The following is a 19,188-nucleotide window of genomic DNA, read 5'->3' as shown; positions in this document are numbered from 1 at the left end:
GCCCGAAATTCGTAAACAAAAAGAACAAAGTCTTTTCTACAATTAGTTAAATATTTTTTACTTGTCTAAGACTTTTTTTTGTTAAAGAAAAGAAAAGTTGTTGTGATTGTTATTGCTTTCTCGAAAGTATATTTAAGTTTAAAAATTGTTTGCTGTCTAATTTATTACAAAGTACGATCTTACTTTGTACATTCTATATGTTTACGAAAATGTCATATTCAATGGGTGAAAGATAATTCTCCCTGTAATTTAGAATGTACAAGTTCATAAACTCTATCGCCAAATCTCTGGGGTTAAGAACTCTTTATTTAGTAGAAATTAACCTATACAAGTTAGAACAGATGATATTGTTAAAGTGTTGATCATATGGAATTCACAAATTAAAGCCTAACACGTGATTACTAATAGTGGCTCACTGAAAAGTGCGATGTTGATGACCTAATGTATAGTTCGTTAACCAGGTAACTAAGGACGTTGTTCCAGTGGTTACGGGAAGGAGGTCCAACCGAAAAGCCCTCTAAATGTCGAGTTTTTCATGGAATGTGCGCGGATTTAATAAAACTACTAAACATTCCGTGGTCCATCATTGGACAAACAATAGTGAGGTGCAATTTGGTTGCTTATTAGAGACGAGAGTCAAGGAAAAGAAGGCAAATCGTATTGTATCTCAAGTATTTAACGGTTGGTCATTTATGGCTAACTACGAGTTTAATAGGCTTGGTCGTATTTGGATTCTCTGGAGATCAACAGTGCGTTTAACTCCAGTTTTCAAGAGTGACCAGCTGATCACGTGTTCAGTGTTAATGGAAGGGGAGGAGGAGGAATTCTTCTGCTCTTTCATTTATGCAAAAAATTTGGCTGAGGAAAGGAGAAGTTTATGGGAAGATCTGAGAAATCATCAAGACTCTCAGATGTTCAGAAACAAACGTTGGATGCTGATGGGTGATTTTAATGAAATATTGGATATTGAAGAACACTCAAACTTTGAACACTCTCCTACTATTCCACAAGGTATGAGAGATTTTCAAGAGGCGGTAAGACATTGTTCACTAATGGATATTGGTTCACATGGTCCATTATTCACTTGGTGTAACAAACGAGATGAGGGGGTGATTTGCAAAAAACTCGATCGGGTACTGATAAATAGTGCTATGCTCAACCATTATTCACAAGCGTACTGTGTATATGAACCAGGGGGCTGCTCTGATCATCTACGGAGTAGAATTCAGATTCAAAGGGAGAAAGTGGCTAAAAGGAAGCCTTTCAAGTTTACAAATTTTATTGCGACAATGCCCGAATTCCTACCTCTACTCCATTCCTATTGGCAAGACACACCTACCATGTTTCACTCTACCTCAGCAATGTTTCGTTTTTCAAAGAAACTTAAGAATCTGAAACCTCAACTCAGAAACTTAAGTCGAGAAAAACTGGGGAATTTGCAGACAAGAGTAATAGTGGCGTTCAAGGATCTGTGTGAGAAACAAAAAGAGACTCTGTTACGACCTACGGATATAGCATCAAAGGAAGAAACAGAGGCCTATTATAAGTGGAATCACCTGGCAGAATTGGAAGAGAAATTTCTAAAGCAAAGATCGAAACTCCATTGGCTTGATGTTGGCGACCAGAATAACAAAGTTTTTTATAATGCAGTGAAGTTGAGAGAGTCAAAAAATTCCATCTGAGAGATACAACTCCCGGACGGATCAACAGTCTCTAGCCAAGAGGAAATAAAGCAAGAAGCAGAGCGTTTTTTCTCGGAATTCTTAGGCCATGTACCTACAGAGTTCGAAGGATTACCTGTTGATATCCTTGAAGAATTAATACCTTTCAAATGTACAAATGCTCATCAATGTATGCTTGAAAAAGAGGTCACAGCAGAGGAAATACGGCAGGTGCTCTTTGCGATGCCTGCGAACAAAGCCCCGGGACCGGATGGCTTTACTTGTGAATTTTTCAAATCAGCATGGTCAGTTGTCGGTGACGATTTCACAACTGCGATTCAGTCGTTCTTCATTAAAGGTTTCCTCCCTAAAGGAGTAAATACCACTATTCTTGCTCTGATTCCGAAAAAAGAAGATGCCAAGGTAATGAAAGACTATAGACCAATATCTTGTAGCAATGTTCTCTACAAGGTCATATCCAAGATATTGGCTAATCGACTAAAGTCTTTACTACCGGAGATTATCTCGCCAAATCAAACAGCGTTTATCAAGAACCGGCTCTTAATGGAAAATGTGTTGTTAGCTTCAGAGATCGTAAAGGACTATCATAAGGATGACTTTCTCCTCGTTGTGCCATGAAGATTGACATCTCCAAAGCTTTTGATTCGGTGCAATGGTCTTTTCTGTTGGAGACACTTAAGGCCATGCACTTCCCGGGAAAATTCATACATTGGATTCAATTATGCATTTCAACGGCCACATTCTCCGTACAAGTCAATGGTGAGCTCGCTGGTTTTTTTGGCAGTAAGAGAGGACTAAGACAGGGATGTGCTTTATCACCATACCTATTTGTGATTTGTATGAATGTCTTATCTCAACGTATTAACAAGGCTGCGGTAGAGGGTAAGTTTGGTTACCACCCAAGGTGCCATAACGTACTACTCACACATTTATGTTTTGCAGATGATTTAATGGTTTTTGCTGAAGGGACAAAGAGATCTATAGAAGGAATCATGTATGTTTTTGATGACTTTGCAAAATGTTCTGGACTGAAAATTAGTATCGAGAAGTCTACCTTGTACATGGCAGGAATAGCTCCGGAAACACAAGCAGAAATCCAACAGAGCTTTCCATTTGCAACAGGTCAATTGCCGGTACGCTACTTAGGCCTACCTCTAATGACCAAGGCAATGTCAGCCCAAGACTACCTCCCCTTGACAGAAAAAGTACGAGCCAGAATAAGTTCTTGGACGAGTCGATTTCTCTCTTACGCGGGAAGGCTGCAGTTAATACGATCGGTTTTACTGAGCATCACAAACTTTTGGTCAGCAACTTTTTGCTTACCAGGAGCGTGTATGAAGGAGATCCAACAGTTGTGTGCTGCTTTCCTTTGGAGCGGACCAGATTTAAATACTCACAAAGCTAAAACATCTTGGGAAACTGTTTGTTTACCTCGCAGTGAAGGCGGCTTGGGTTTGCGACCACTCAAGGAAACAAATAAAGTATGTGGGCTGAAGCTAATCTGGAGACTACTTGCTGCTCCAACGTCAATGTGGAGTAAGTGGGTTCATACATACCTAATTCGGAAAAAATCTTTTTGGACAGTGAATGCAAACTCATCACAAGGATCTTGGATGTGGAGGAAAATTCTAAAGCTCCGGGACTTGGCCAAGAATTTCCATCGGGTTGAAATTAAAAGTGGTAGAGGGACATCATTTTGGTATGATACATGGTCTTCTATGGGAAAGTTATTTGACAACTTTGGTGATCGGGGTTGTATTGATCTTGGAATCTCAAAGGCAGCCACGGTAGAGGAAGTCCTTAGTACTCACAAAGGAAGACGGCGCCGTGTGGAAAATCTCAATAAGGTTGAAGCTGAAATCGAAGAAATAAGATTGAAGAGGAAACCAGAGGAGGATGATGTGAATTTATGGAGATGGAAAACAGGTTTTAAAGGGAAATTCTCTTCAAATGAGACTTGGAAACTCTTGAGAGTAGAGCAACCTATCTGCAGTTGGGCTAAGGGTGTTTGGTTCTCCGAAGCTACACCAAAATATGCCTTCATCACGTGGCTTGCAATGCATGACAGATTAACTACGGGGGTTCGTATGGGGAAGTGGAATGCACAAGTAGATGTCTCGTGTAAACTCTGCGATGAACCGGTAGAAACAAGAAACCATCTTTTCTTCCGGTGCAGCTATTCAAGACAGATTTGGGAGACATTAGCAAAGGGATTACTTCAAAACAGATACACATTGGAGTGGGATCAACTCATGTTGCTCATTTCAAGTAACACGCTCAAACAGAAGGCACGTTTGCTTCTGCGATATGCCTTTCAAATCGCAGTCCACACCTTATGGAGAGAGAGGAACAATCGACGGTATGGAGAAGACCCTATCACAGCATCGATCCTTGGGAAAACCATCGACAAGAACATTCGCAACCGGATCACTCTTCTTCGAAAAACCGGAAACGCAAAGTATGAAGACCTTTTCACATTTTGGCTTTCCACTAAGTTTTAAATTGTAAACTCAATGTCAAAAAACCTCAAAAAGGATGCACTTGATGTAACACTGATTTTTTTGGTGAATAAATTTTACATTCATTCAAAAAAAAAAAAAAAAAAAAATGTATAGTTCGTTAGCTTAGGCTCCATGTGCAAATTTAATTTGGTTTTGTGTTACTTCTAGTTTGCATAAAACCATGTGTTTTATCTTCTTCATCAATAAGAAGTAACAGAACCACAATTTCTTATCTCCATTATGTTACACTGTAATAATATATATATATATATATATATATAAAATCTTCTGGTAGGTATTTTTAGTGACGTATTAATATTAGAAGTTTCCATTTACAAATATTAATACGTCACTGAAAATATCTACCAGAAAAAAATATTGTATACGACGTAAAATGAAACTTTCATGTGTATTTTTTTTTTTTTCCTTTCTTTCATGGACCTCACACCAATTTCATTAAAGTGACAATTATTTTCATTGAGGAAGAATTTAACATGTCTACTCACAAAACTCTTCATATAAATTTGTTTTGGTACTTACTATTAATTTTTATTGTTGGTCGTCTCGTCTGCCATGTTATTATGATTGGATAGGATTTAAAATATGGATTTGTAAATGATGGAGTTAACCATATATTGAACTTCAAATCTGGAAGTTGATTTTATATAATTCACGAAATGACAGCTAGGCTAACTATTCAATTATTCAAAAAAATTATTCAATTTTTAACTTTCTATATATCGTCATAAACTCATAATGTCCAGCTATTTAACCTAAACATCTACCTAACAACTAACACGGGTCAGTACTCCCTCGATTAGATTTCTCCACACATACTAAAAGATAAAGAAAAACGAAAAAGTTTTCCATGTATTTAATATTCTTTTCTTCATGTTATAATTACTACTAGACTTTTAGAAATAAAATTGGTAAAATATCTAAAACATTTACAATAAAAACTCACAAAACATTAATTGTAAATGAATCCTGATATATTGTTAAATTTCTTGTTGCCATTTCAACTTTTTTCATTCTCCATCATTTTTAATACTCATTTATTCATGTTTAAAATAATGCTGACCACTATTAATATAGTATAGATTATCGAAGTAAATTATTGAGAGAAAGAAAGAAGTAATTGATGAAAACCAAAAAAACTAAGGGACCCGCGAGAGACATTTTCAACACGCGGAAATAAGAAAAATCAAAAAGATAGAAAAAGGAAAGAAATAAAAAGGTAATAAATGTCTCTGAGTAACATAGGTTTTTTTAACTAATAATAAGACCAGTCTCTTCTCGTGTTCCTAAGCTTCGAAAAAATTCCATCTGCTGTTTTTATTCGCCTGCACTCTTATTCTGCAGTTCCCAATTTCACTTTTTTTTTTGGTTTGGTATTAGTGAAGAAGAAAACACCAAACAAAGAGGCAAAAAAAAAAAACTCACTCACAACGATGCAGAAAGCGACAAAGGCAGAGGAAAGAAAGTAAAAGGGTGAAAAATATAAAGAAGAAGAAAGATCAGATTTTTCTTTTAATTTTGGGTGGATTGTCTCCTTCCTTTGCTTGATTGCTTCGAATTGGAATAAGTCTGAAGAATTTCGAGGCGGCCATGGCTGTCGGCTTTCTCTTTTTCTCTTCTTCTTTCCCTGATTCTCAAAGGTAGGTCTCCTCTTTTTTCCCCTTTTGTTTCTTGATCTTCCTTATTACTTCAATTGGGTTTGTGATTCGATCTGATTTTAGGGTTTTCTATTGTTTAATTGTCATTTTTGATTCTGAAATTTTCGAGCTTTTGGTTACTCAACTGAGTTATATAATACCCAAAGTTCTCGACTTTCTCGCGGATTCACTTTATTCTTGAGGGGGGTGAGTTTTTATAGTTAAAATGCTGAAATTGTTGTGACTCTTCTTTATCGAAATTTGTTCAAAGATTTTGAGTTCTGGGCGTTATTTTTTAGGAATTGGATAATCAAAGATTTTGATCATAAAAAGTTCTGTTTCTGAATCATATTTTGCATTAATGTGAATGTTTTTTTGGTCTGTTTCTGTTATTTATGATCCAAATCTTGATCCCATTTTAATATGTGTTCTTTAATTGTGGTCGCTAATGTCATTTTGAAGATCATTGAGAAGCTATGAAGAACAGCGAGATTAGGCCTGAGAAGTTGCATTTACGTGAAATAAGAAAAAGTTTGAGAAAGATCAGAATGAAGTGTTTCTGTTCTGGTGAGCAAATGAGACCTAGAGAGGATGAAGACAAGAAATCTGAGCTTGGAGTTGGCAGAGACTACAATGGAAGCTCAGCTTTATCCACCGCAGAGAGCGAGAATGCCAAGAAACTAGATAATGGGAATATTGAAGAAGCCGAGTTATCTCTGCGTGAGACGAGTTCATTGAACTACGAGGTTTGATTTCTAGATCACTAATTGAGCTTTGATGATTTTGACAAGCTGAGTCATTGTGTTGTTGTTGTTTCAGGAGGCGAGAGCACTTTTAGGAAGAATTGAGTATCAGAAAGGAAATATAGAGGCGGCATTGCGAGTCTTTGAAGGGATAGATATCAATGGGATCACAATAAAGATGAAAACCGCTCTAACCGTTAGAGAAGAACGGAAACATAGAAGACGGTCTAAAGGCGGCTTTGCTGCTACTCCTCCGCCTTCGATGTCTAAACATGCTGTTAGTTTGCTTTTCGAAGCCATTTTTCTCAAAGCAAAATCTCTCCAGCGTCTTGGAAGGTTTCAAGGTAGTAACAATCATATCTTTTGATTCCATAGTATATCGTTTTTGTTTTTGGCTAAACAGAAACATCCTGTACTTCTTCTTGCAGAAGCTGCGCAGTCTTGCAGAGTTATTCTTGATATAGTCGAGACTTCTTTAGCAGAAGGTGCGTCGGATAATGTGACTGGCGATATTAAGTTGCAGGAGACACTGACAAAAGCGGTCGAGCTGCTTCCTGAATTGTGGAAGCTTGCTGATTCGCCGCGTGATGCTATTTTGTCGTATAGAAGAGCGCTTCTCAATCACTGGAAACTCGATCCAGAAACCACGGCGAGGATCCAGAAAGAGTATGCCGTGTTTCTCCTCTATTCCGGGGAAGAAGCAGTGCCACCAAACCTACGTTCTCAGACTGAGGGCTCGTTCATTCCGAGGAACAATGTGGAAGAAGCTATTCTTCTTCTAATGTTACTTCTCAGAAAAGTTAATCTGAAAAGAATCTCGTGGGATGCGGCAATCTTGGACCATCTCTCGTTCGCTCTTACAATCGCAGGCGATCTAACTGCTCTGGCTAAGCAATTTGAAGAGCTTAGTCCCGAGCTCTATGATCAGAGGGAACTTTATCATACATTGTCTCTGTGTTACCAAGGTGCAGGAGAAGGTCTTGTCGCCCTTGGTTTACTGAGGAAGCTATTTTCAGAACGAGAGGATCCAAACCGAATTTTGGGTTTGCTGATGGCTTCCAAAATATGCGGTGAGAGAGCTGGTCTTGCTGAGGAAGGGTTAGATTATGCCCGGAGAGCAATCGGAAACTTGGGGAACGAATGCAGTCAGTTAGATGGAGCAGCGCGTTTCGTTTTAGGGATCACACTCACGGAAAGCTCGAGAATGGCTGTTACAGAGACAGAGCGGATAGCTAGGCAATCCGAGGGGATTCAGGCTCTGGAATCTGCGGATATGACAAACCCGAGAGTTGTGCACCGTCTTGCGTTGGAGAATGCAGAACAGAGGAAACTGGATTCTGCATTAGCATATGCTAAACAGGCGTTGAAACTTGGAGCGGAGTCTGATCTTGAAGTATGGTTACTTTTGGCTCGGGTTTTATCTGCGCAGAAGCGGTTTTCAGACGCGGAGACCATTGTGGATGCGGCGCTTAACGAGACAGGGAAATGGGAACAGGGGAAGCTGTTACGTTTGAAGGCAAAGATTCGCTTAGCTAAAGGGGAAGTGAAAGATGCGATTACGACTTACACACAACTTCTAGCACTCCTTCAGGTTCAGAGCAAAAGCTTCAATTCTGCAAAGAAGCTGCCTAAGGTAACTTTTCGTATGTTCTCATTCCTCTCCCAAACTTTTGAGGTGTGCAGAATTAATACTGAAACAGATTTATTCATTACAGGGATATGTAGAGGAATTGAGGAGTCTGGAGCTTGGTACGTGGCACGATCTGGCTCATATCTACATAAACCTCTCTCAATGGCGTGACGCAGAGTCATGTCTCTCGAGATCAAGACTCATTGCGCCTTATTCTTCTGTTAGATACCACACTGAAGGTATTACCTTCTTCTTCTACTTCCATTTAGACCTCGAGTGTTTGTTTATATTTTTGTTTCCATGTAGTGTCTTTTTTCGAACATAAAAATTGGCGGTTGAAACAAGCAAGGCGGTAATATTGATAGCTTATTCGTACCAATTGGCAGGTGTACTGCACAATAGACAGGGGCAATTAGAAGAAGCAATGGAGGCGTTCACAACCGCTCTTGATATAGATCCGATGCACGTTCCAAGCTTAATATCGAAGGCTGAGATCCTGCTGGAACTCGGGAATCGATCAGGCATAGCGGTTGTAAGAAGCTTTCTAATGGAAGCTCTTAGGATTGATAGGCTGAACCACTCGGCTTGGTATAATCTTGGAAAGATGTTCAAAGCTGAAGGATCTGTCTCGTCAATGCAAGAAGCCGTCGAGTGTTTTCAAGCCGCTGTTACACTGGAGGAAACAATGCCAGTGGAGCCATTCAGATGATTTTGCCGCCCTCAAATCATATTTTTTTGTATTTTTGGTTATTGATTTCTCTTTTTCTGATTTTTTTTTTTGTTTGTTTTGATAGATGAATATAAGAAGATATAAAGATGTATGTGTGGGTATCATTTGATGTGAAGTTTATAAACATTGTGTAATACACAGTTAAAAAAAAATTAATATAGGTTTTGGTGAGGTAAATTTTGTAAGCCAGGTTTTATGGAGAAAACTTCCAAGTTTAATATTCTAAAAAAGATTTAACATAAGAAATCTGTATCGGTAAAACTAATGAGTTAAGCATTTAGATTACATTCGAATGATGAAGATTCTCCCAAACTAAACTCTTTATTTTTGTTTTGTTTCTTTCTCGGGGATCTGTTGTTTTGTCTACACAGCTGAGTTGAGAGAGTCTTCCATCAGAAAAATAGTTAAACAGTAGCGAGAGAAGTCCTGAAGCTCAAGATAAGAGCTCTCTCTCTCTCTCACTGTTAAACTCTGAAACTCCAAGATTATCCAGCAAAACACTAATTCTTTCAATTATCGGTTTTGGGACGCTTTGGCTGTGGAGATTCTGGTTCCTCACATTTCCGGGTTTCTTCTGATGCGAGCTCCTTTGTATCAGCAGTTTTCTTGTCTTCTTGTTCAGATTTGGCTGCGGAATCTGATGTCGAGGCTGTCCCTTTGGCAAGATCCGAGTTTTGTTTCTCGAACATCATTTGCAGGTACTTGCCTTGTTCTTCTATTCGGAGTTGCAGGTTTCTTTGAATCTACAGGCACAGGAAAAGAACACATTTTATATCCAAACTCAGAATACTTAGAATCAGGTTTCACATATTTACTCTTTGCAGCTACCATGCAAACACATAAGCATAAAAACCAAAGCTAATAGCAATGCATTTATGAACATACCTCGAGCTGCTCATGGAGTTGCTTCTGTACTTCCATCTGAAGTCTCAGAGCCTCTGTAATACCTATCCCACTACAGTATAAATATGTACGAGGTGAGAATCTGTTCAAAATAGTGTAGCACTTGTGATGTTACAAGATTATAATAAACCTTACCCTTTCAAATCAAGAGATGTTATATGTTCAAGCGGTGTCAACTTCTTCTCTGGCGAACCTGTAGTGATCAAAGAAACTTTAGTTTATACACTGAATTCTTTAGGTAAAATCATCAAGGAAGATGGGAACGAGTTTGGTATCTACCAGTTTCTGATGGCTCTGGCCGATATCTAGCTGTCCTATATTTCTGAAAAAACCATCTACTATTAGAAGACAATTCTATGCATTTAGCAGGGAGCTAAAGATTAGTAAGAACCTGTAAATGGCTTTTGACATGATAAATAGTCAAGCCTTCAACTTTCATAATCTTCAGTACGCCTTTAGGAGTAGCTCCTGCGTCAGATATAATTTAACCAGACCAAAAGTTATTATCTTTCCATATGCCATACAAAGTTTATGGTAAGCAAAGCGAAATAAATGCTCACTTTCACTGCCACCAAGACTGTTGACAGCCTCAACAAAGGCCTCGTGAAGCTCTGGCGTCCAACGCATACGTGCCTTGCCCGTTCCGTTATTACTGTTTGAAGATGTTGTGCTAACAGGTCGCAATTCCACAGACGGAGAAGGTTGCTGCTGAACAATCTGAGGTTGCGGAATTTGCAGTGATTTCTGGTCCTAAAACAGTGTGTCCAACCAATTTTGAACAACATGAGAATACGGATATCAAATAGAAAAAAGTAAAGACTTCGAAAAAAGAAATTTTAACAACCTTTGAATCAGAATTGGAACTTGTTTCAAGCAAGAGATCATTCCAGTTAGTAGACATCAAAGGATCTTCATCGGTGATCAAATGGTCAGCCCATTCATGCCAATCACTTCGCTTTTGAATGTCATCAAAAGCAGCAGCAATGCCACCATCCTCAATTTGACTGTTGTTTTGAATCGCCGGGTTGTTGTTTTCATGGAAATCAAGAAACCCTCCTCCTGGCAATGAATCATGACACCAAGAACTATCGTTGCTCGGTGTCTGCGCAGCATGACTGCTGCTTCCTGCGTAGTGTTGCTTCTCATGAGATACCATAGTCGAGTAATGGAGATTGTTGGAGAAACCACCGGATGATGAAGAAGAACATATATGTCCAACAGCTCCACCGTTACTAGAGGAAAGCAAATGGTAGGATTGTCCTAAATGCCTCGACATTAACTGAGTGTTGTTCTCTGATCTGATAAAACTATCTTCTGCTGCTGAAGGTTTTTGTGTAGATGGGATTGAAGAAGTGCGTGCGAGGTTACTACTGAGCTCTCTCGAACCTGATCTCTGAACCGGACGAGCCTCCATTGCTGTCCTGCAACAGAAAATCATAATCAAGACACCATTTTTACTGTCTGATGTAAATAAAGTCGCAGTTTTTATTGAAGAAAACATCGAGAATCAACGACAAAGCAAACCCAAATCGAATCCACCAATCATTAATGGATTTTATTGAAGAAAGCAAAGATATCTAAAAATTATGCTCGAAAGATATAAATTCTCTATGTCCTTGTAGATTACACAAACACGAAGAAGAAGAAGAAGAATCGAAAATTCAATCACCTAGGAATTCATGAAGACATCGAGACTCAAGGAAGACGAATCGAATCCGAGAAAATGATGATTATAAAAATTCTTGAGGAAAATCGGAGAATCGTCTTGTCCCCAAGAGAAATGATGAAGGTGATGATTTTCTTCGCCTTCTTGTTTAATTTCGGAGGTGGTGGTGGCTGTCTTAAACAAAGGGATCAGCCGTCGTTTCTCTTCACGCGCGGTGAATATCGCGTGAATATGACTCGCTTGCCGGACCTTACGTGGATGTTGTTTATTGGATAATTGGGATCGTTTATTGGGCTTGGTCTTTTCTCGTCTTTATTTATTTATATTTTCTGGTGTCTATGATATTCCCTGCTCTCTCAATCTCTTTATTAAAGGCCCAAAGTGGCTTGCTGATTCATAGTTTTACAAAAGTTCAATTTTCTGTGTCCAGAACCAGAACCGAGGTATTATTGTCATGAATTTGCCTCCCTCCGTATCGTTTTAAATCTCAATCCATTTTAAGTATGCACGGTGTAACATTATTCTCCCTTGAACCAATGTCAATTCAAAACCAAAAATGAAAAATGAAAAGAAGGAAGTATTATTCAATTTTTTATTGGATTTATTATATTTGCCCTTATGATTTCCCAAAATAACGTAAAACCAATGAAATAACCAGCAAAAAAAGAACTACAGAGGCAGTGTTCTAAAAAGCGGTCTAGGCGGTCGCCTAGGCCCCGACTAGGCGCTAGGCTCTCATGCGACGCCTAGATAACCACCTTGACCGCCTAAAATTACATAGATCTTGTTTAATGTATTTTTTCAATTTCAATTAGAGTTTTATTTATATATATATAGTTATAAATATTCATATATTGTTTAATATAAATATAAATAAATATTTTATCTAATTTTTATTTATAATTTCATAATTTTTAGTTTTATATAGATATTTTATATAACTTTTATATATAATATCATATTGATAATGTTTTATGTTATAAACGTCTAAACCGCCTAAAAAATCGTCTAGGCCCCGATTAGGCGTTCTAGGCGCTAGGCACTGAGTCACCGCCCGCTTAGCGCCTAGCGCTTTCTTGAACACTGTACAGAGGTGAAAACAGAACCCAAAGATTCACACCTCCAATTTACTGTTTTGTTGTGTCCATAATTTGGCGTATCTTCCAGATTTTCCCAACAGCACTTGGTGTGTCCCTTTTCCCACCACTTTCCCTTTCTCCATTACTATAATCTCATCACATTGCATTACAGTGGTCAGTCTATGTGCAATGAAAATGCAATTTCTGTTACTCGCTAGCGACCTCAGCGATTTCATTATCTCTGCCTCGGTTTTACTGTCGAGCGCACTAGTCGCTTCGTCACACAACATAATCACTGGTGATTTTAGAAATGCACGAGCAAGTGCTACTCTCTGTTTCTCTCCACCACTCAGCATCAGCCCTCTTTCTCCCACCGCCGTTGAATATTTATCCGGGAATTTCATGATCATGTCGTGAATCGCTGCTCGCCGAGCTGCATCGTACACCTCTTCCTCTGTTGTTGAAAGGTTTCCATAGTGAATGTTGTGAAATATAGTGTCGTTGAAGAGCACCTTCCATGTGAATTAAGGATATTAATACGATTGGTATATATCGCTGATATTATAGTTGTATATGTAGTTTATTTTTAGTTTTAAATCTTGCATTTTGTGTTTTGAGAACAGTGACATGTTAAATATAAAACTATCAAAATTATAGTGAAAATGTCAACTTACAGTATCTTGAGGGACAACTCCAATGGAGCTTCGAAGACTCTTCAAACTCACTTCCTTTATATTCTGACCATCAATCTTTACATTTCCGGAATCTGTGTCAAAGAATCTGAATATCATTCTAAGAATCGTCGATTTTCCGCTTCCGCTACTACCAACAATCGCCACACTTTTCCCCGCCGGTACCTCAAATGAAATCCCATCTAAAATCTTTCTCTCCGGCAGATAACTAAAGTGTACATTCTCAAAACTAATGCTTCCACCTTTCAGAACAAGAGGAGGGAACTTCCTGTCTATATCTTTATCTCCGATATCGGATCTTTCCTCTAGCTACTTGAACATGGATTTCATGTCCACAAGGCCCTGAACGGTGTCGCTATAAACAACACCGAGAAAATAAAGAGGAAGAGACAATTGAAAGAGAAGACCATTCACCATCACCAAATCACCAACTGTCATCTGACCATTCATAATCCCTTGAGAACACAACACCATTGCTGTTGACAAAGCTGTGCTAAATATAACACTCTGTCCAAAATTTAACAAGGCAAAACTTTTCCGACTTTGCAATGCAGCATCTTCGTAATTTTCGTGTAACTGATCATACTTTCGAGCTTCGTAATCTTCGTTGTTGAAATACTTAACAGTCTCGTAGTTTATGAGAGAGTCAATGGCTCTTGTGCTAGCATCGTTTTCGGCTTCATTCATAGCTTTTCTAATCTTGATTCTCCACTGTGTCAAAGCCAATGTGAAAGCTATATATGATCCAACAGAAAGACAAGTAATCAATGCATAGACAACTCCGAATTTGTATGCTAATGTAAATGAGACCATTGATATCTCCAAGATCGTGGGAACAATGTTGAAAACCATAGCTGAGAGAATCGTGTTTATAGCGCGGCTTCCACGATCAATGATTCTGTTCAAAGCACCTGTTTCTCGATTCAAGTGGTAACGAAGATCGAGATCGTGTAAACGCGAGAGCACTTTTCTAGAGATGGTTCGTATGGTGTGGAGAGCTACTTTGGAGAAAACACTAGTACGAAGCTCGTTAAAAGCGGAAGATCCAGATCGAGCAATGCCATAACCAATGAGAACAGAGGAAGGAGTAGCGAAAGCAGCAACTAGAAAAGGATTTGAATCAACAAATGAAGATGAAGAGAGCCAATCTATAGCTACTTTGAAGAGGAAAGGAACTTGAACATTCAAGAACTTGGCTCCCACGAGACACGCTAAAGCAGTGATGACTCTGAAACGTAGTTTTGGGTTGTCTTTCATCCATAGGTAGCTTGAAATCATGCGGAGGATCTTCTCCGACGACGTCGTGTTGATTTGATTATCAGGTTTAGAGGTGGTCTGATCTTGATTTGGAGCTGAAGTTGAAGTTGAGAAGAACATAACGCGTGCGTTGACCATTGGAGTGATCGGAGATGGATTAGAGTTATATGCATTGATAGGTGCAGATTCAAGAATTGAGTTACGTTTGATGAGCCTGGAGAAACTGTGATGAACATGATGATGATGATAACCAGAGCGAAGACGGTAAGACAGAGAAGTGTGACAGAGTTGGAGCTGAGATACCCTCATCATTGCTTCTTGTCCGAACAATAAAAACAGTTTGGTCTGATTCGTTTCCTATATTTCTGTACTGTCTCTTTGACTTTTTGCTCGACCTCTTGCTGAATCCAGTTTCGTACCATAGCACCTGAAGAAGAAGAAGAAGAATATTAAAAAATTATAAAAACTTGAAATTAGTTTAACATTAAACAAAAAAAAAAAAAAAAAAAAAAACCATCCTACCAGCACTAATGCACCGGATCCCATCAAAACCTTGAAATTAGCAAATCTCAGAGAAATAACCTTGCTAGTCTTTGTTTATCAATAAGATTATGAATTAGCTATCTCGGAGATAACCGGTCCTGGTTCGATTGCCACGTGTTTGAGGCATGAGAACCGGATACTTCAAGGACTATTGGTTATGCCCGGTTATATCCGGTTTAGCCTTCATTTTTGTCCTAACAATCCAAAGTTAAACGGGAAAACCAAATTCTTTAAAATTTAAAATACAAATATACAGTAGCTTACTTTAATACCGAATAACCAGAAACAGAAAAAATCGGTTTGGTAATACACTTACCACTATAAATTATTTTCCCTACTACTGTACAAGGTGACAAATATGTATTTTTTTTCTTTTGTAACAAGGCTATACAAAGCACAAACAATTATATTTGCAAATATGATTCTCCAAAAATAACTTAAGCCAGCAAAAAAAAGAATTAATTAGGCGAAAACAGAACCCCAACACTTGCTCTTTTCACACCTCCAATTTACTGTTTTGTTGTGTCCACAAATTGGCGTATCTCCCAGATTTCCCCAACAACACTTGGTGTGTCCCTTTTTCCACTACTTTCCCTTTCTCCATTACTATTATTTCATCACATTGCATCGCAGTGGTCAGCCTATGTGCAATGAAGACGCAAGTTCTGTTACTCGCTACCGACCTGAACGTTTTCATTATCTCTGCCTCGGTTTTACTGTCAAGCGCACTCGTTGCTTCGTCACACAACAGGATTGCAGGTGCTTTCAGAAATGCACGAGCCAGGGCCAATCTTTGTTTCTCTCCACCACTCAGCATCAACCCTCTTTCTCCCACCGCGGTCCTATATTTATCCGGGAATTTCATGATCGTATCGTGAATCGCTGCTCGCCGAGCTGCATCGTACACCTCTTCCTCTGTTGCTGAAAGGTTTCCATAGTGAATGTTGTGAAATATTGTGTCATTGAAGAGCACCTGCCAATTACCATAATGCCAGTGAATTAAGGATATGATTGGTATAGTTTCTCTTATATTATGCAACCATGAAAATTGACATGATAATATTAAAATAAAGATATTTAGTTATTATTAGGAAACATTTTGGGAGTGTAATTGTCACTTCTTTATGATTTTATGCTAACATACTAACTACATTGTACATTACTTCACAAAACCGGTTTGGACTTATAACAGTAAAATCATATTGTAAGAGGAAGTTTATAGACTTATTATAGTGAAAATGGCAACTTACAGTATCTTGAGGGACAACTCCAATGGAGCTTCGAAGACTCTCTAATCTCACTTCCTTTATATCCTGACCATCAATCTTTACATTTCCGGAATCTGTGTCAAAGAATCTAAATATCATTCTAAGAATCGTCGATTTTCCGCTTCCGCTACTACCAACAATCGCCACACTTTTCCCCGCCGGTACCTCAAATGAAATCCCATCTAAAATCTTCCTCTCCGGTAGATAACTAAAGTGTACATTCTCAAAACTAATACTTCCACCTTTCAGAACAAGAAGAGGAAGCTTTGTATTTGTATCTTTATCTCCGATATCGGATCTCTCCTCTAGCAACTGGAACATTGATTTCATATCCACAAGGCTCTGAACGGTTTCGCGGTAAACACCACCGAGAAAGTAAAGAGGAAGAGACAATTGAAAGAGAAGACCATTCACCATCACCAAATCACCAACTGTCATCTCTCCATTCATAATCCCTTGAGAACACAACACCATTGATGTTGACAAAGCTGTACTAAATATAAAACTCTGTCCAAAATCTAAAAAGGCAAGACTTTTCTGAGTTTGCAATGCAGCATCTTCATATCTTTCGAGTAAATCATCGTACTTTCTCCCTTCGTAATCTTCGTTATTGAAATACTTAACAGTCTCGTAGTTTATAAGAGAATCAATAGCTCTTGTGCTAGCATCATTATCAGCTTTATTCATAGCTAATCTAAACTTAGTTCTCCATTGTGTCACAACCAATGTGAAAGCAATGTATGATCCAACGGAAAGAGAAGTGATCAAAGCAAAAACAGGTCCAAAATTGTATGCTAATATACCTGTGACCATAGATATCTCCAAGATCGTGGGAACAACATTGAAAACCATAGCTGAGAGGATCGTGTTAATAGCGCGGCTTCCACGATCAATGATTCTATTCAAAGCTCCTGTTTCTCGATTCAAATGGTAACGAAGATCAAGATCGTGTAAATGCGAGAGCACTTTACGAGAAACGGATCGTATTGTACGGAGAGCTACTTTAGAGAAAACAGCAGTACGAAGCTCGTTAAAAGCAGAAGATCCAGATCGAGCAATGCCATAACCAATGAGAACAGAAGAAGGAGTAGCGAAAGCAGCAAGAAGATAAAGATTTGAATCAGCGATTGTTGATGAAGATGAAGAGAGTAAATCGATAGCTAATTTGAAGAGGAAAGGAACTTGAACATTCAAGAACTTAGCTCCTAATAGACACGCTAAAGCAGCGATGACTCTGAATCGGAGTTCTGGGTTGTCTTTCATCCATAGATAGCTTGAAATCGTGCGGAGGATCTTTTGAGACGACGTCGTGTTGATTTGTTTATGAGATTTAGTGGTGGTTTGATCTTGATCTTGATTTGGAGCTGAAGTTGAAGTGGAGAAGAACACGACGCGTGCGTTGACCGGAGATGGAGATGGAGAAGCATCGGAGAGGAATGCATTGATAGCTGGTGATCTTTGAATTGAGCTACGCTTGATGAAATTGTGATGATGATGAAAATCAGAGCGAAGACGATAAGAAAGAGAAGCGCGAGAGAGGAGAAACCGAGATCCCCTCATCATCGCTTCTTGTCCGAAAGAATCACATACAAGTTGGTCCGAATATATTCTTTGATTCTCTGTTTTGGTCTCTCTGTGCTACAGAGTCGCTGAACAAGAAGAAGAAGAAGAAGAAGAAGATATCAACTCGGAAATAACCGGTTTCGGTTTATTGTTTTATTAAGATAATGAAATTAGCTATCTCGGAGATAACCGGTCCTGGTTTATTGCCACTGGGCTTGAGAGTTGAGAGAATCAGATACTACTTTTTAGCTACGGTGGTGCACACCGCAGCGAATCTCAGACTACTCTCTCTCACATGGACACTTTCGAAAATTCAACTCTTCTTGTATATGCAATTAATTAAAAAATTGAACGGTTTATTTGGAAAGTAAAAGAAGCAACGGTCGGTTATGTCTTCCCTCCAGACGACAGGGTTTTTATTCGGACACCACTAAAAATGGACAGCTAAACTCCTTTTTTGCTTTGAAAATTCAATTTATAATTACGTGATTAAAGATTAGATTGCCACTTGATTTTAAAATATTAATTAAAACTATTTAGTGATGGTATCAAACTATCAATAGCTTTAAACCGGAACTAATCAGCACCGTCCGATTTGGAAAGATGGATGGACCAAAGGACGTGTGGGCACGAGTCCCCCCCCTGTTCACGTGGGTCCCACGTAGCCTTCTTAGTAATCTTTTTCTTAGCCGGCCGATTGAATCCCATGAAGCTGACATGTGAGCCCCCACTTCTTGAAGATATATGTATGAATTTTTTTTTTTGAGCTTTTATTTATTTTCCAGCTTTTTAAAAATGTTTTTATTAATCCCACGGATACAACCGTTTTGATATCAATTTTTCTTTGAAATCTATCCGATCTATATAAGATTTTGGAGTCAAATACCAACTATAAACATCTGAACATTAATACAATAATATACATTTTGAAAAATCATGTTGTCCATTATTATTTTTTGGCATCTTATCATATCGTTAATTGATTGTGTAATAGTTTTTCTTATAGAAGTTAAGTAATTTATACAATTATGTAATTGTGTTTTAAACTTTTAATTGAAATTTGTGAGAGTAAATGATCAATTATATAGACAACTGAATTTCGCATAATTGTGAAACTTATCAAAAATTTGCATTAAATTTACTAAAAGTCCACATATTATGTTTTTTAAAGAAGTTATATAAGTGGATATTGCTAAAAGAAGAAAAACAAAAAAAAGAGTTTCAAGTAAATATATTCACGGAATAAAGTGATAAATTTATTACAATGTTTTTGCAT

The 19,188-nt window shown here is 38.2% G+C and overlaps 4 protein-coding genes across 6 annotated transcripts; 1 reads left to right on the top strand and 3 right to left on the bottom strand.

The window, feature by feature from the left end:
- Positions 1–5,461: 5,461 nt before the first annotated feature.
- LOC9303515 (protein NPGR2) lies at positions 5,462–9,126 on the top strand. 2 transcript variants are annotated; one of them, XM_021016950.1, is made up of 6 exons: positions 5,462–5,841; positions 6,301–6,584; positions 6,658–6,925; positions 7,010–8,214; positions 8,282–8,450; positions 8,598–9,126. In XM_021016950.1, exons 2-6 carry the CDS (start codon positions 6,315–6,317, stop codon positions 8,918–8,920), a joined length of 2,235 nt encoding a protein of 744 aa, XP_020872609.1. In that variant the 5' UTR covers positions 5,462–5,841; positions 6,301–6,314; the 3' UTR covers positions 8,921–9,126. The 2 variants fall into 2 exon arrangements, with proteins under 2 accessions (XP_020872609.1, XP_002869490.1); XM_002869444.2 differs by having other exon boundaries at positions 5,464–5,841; positions 8,297–8,450.
- Positions 9,127–9,159: 33 nt separating this feature from the next.
- On the bottom strand, positions 9,160–11,688 carry LOC9303514 (protein PHOSPHATE STARVATION RESPONSE 1). Of its 2 annotated transcripts, none has more exons than XM_002867396.2 (8): positions 11,514–11,688; positions 10,689–11,265; positions 10,405–10,594; positions 10,236–10,312; positions 10,124–10,166; positions 9,980–10,037; positions 9,827–9,896; positions 9,160–9,684 (listed from the first exon to the last, which is right to left on the bottom strand). In XM_002867396.2, the coding sequence occupies exons 2-8, from the start codon at positions 11,256–11,258 to the stop codon at positions 9,451–9,453; spliced, it is 1,242 nt and encodes a 413-aa protein (XP_002867442.1). In that variant the 5' UTR covers positions 11,259–11,265; positions 11,514–11,688; the 3' UTR covers positions 9,160–9,450. The 2 variants fall into 2 exon arrangements, with proteins under 2 accessions (XP_002867442.1, XP_020872610.1); XM_021016951.1 differs by having other exon boundaries at positions 10,689–11,260; positions 11,514–11,682.
- A 923-nt stretch (positions 11,689–12,611) lies between these two features.
- LOC9303513 (ABC transporter B family member 24, mitochondrial) lies at positions 12,612–13,113 on the bottom strand (the record flags this gene model as incomplete). Its single annotated transcript, XM_021019441.1, has 1 exon — positions 12,612–13,113. A coding segment is annotated over one exon (489 nt), but the record flags the coding sequence as incomplete, so codon positions are not given.
- LOC9305561 (ABC transporter B family member 23, mitochondrial) lies at positions 13,105–18,834 on the bottom strand. Its single transcript, XM_002867394.2, is given in 3 exon segments — positions 13,105–14,895; positions 15,581–16,054; positions 16,332–18,834. Coding segments are annotated over 3 exon segments (3,696 nt in total). The 5' UTR covers positions 17,913–18,834; the 3' UTR covers positions 13,105–13,254.
- Positions 18,835–19,188: the final 354 nt, after the last annotated feature.

The sequence above is a fragment of the Arabidopsis lyrata genome (genome assembly GCF_000004255.2).
Source record: "Arabidopsis lyrata subsp. lyrata unplaced genomic scaffold ARALYscaffold_7, whole genome shotgun sequence".
Classification (NCBI taxonomy): Eukaryota; Viridiplantae; Streptophyta; class Magnoliopsida; order Brassicales; family Brassicaceae; genus Arabidopsis; species Arabidopsis lyrata.
This window is presented reverse-complemented; position numbering and strand designations above follow the sequence as displayed.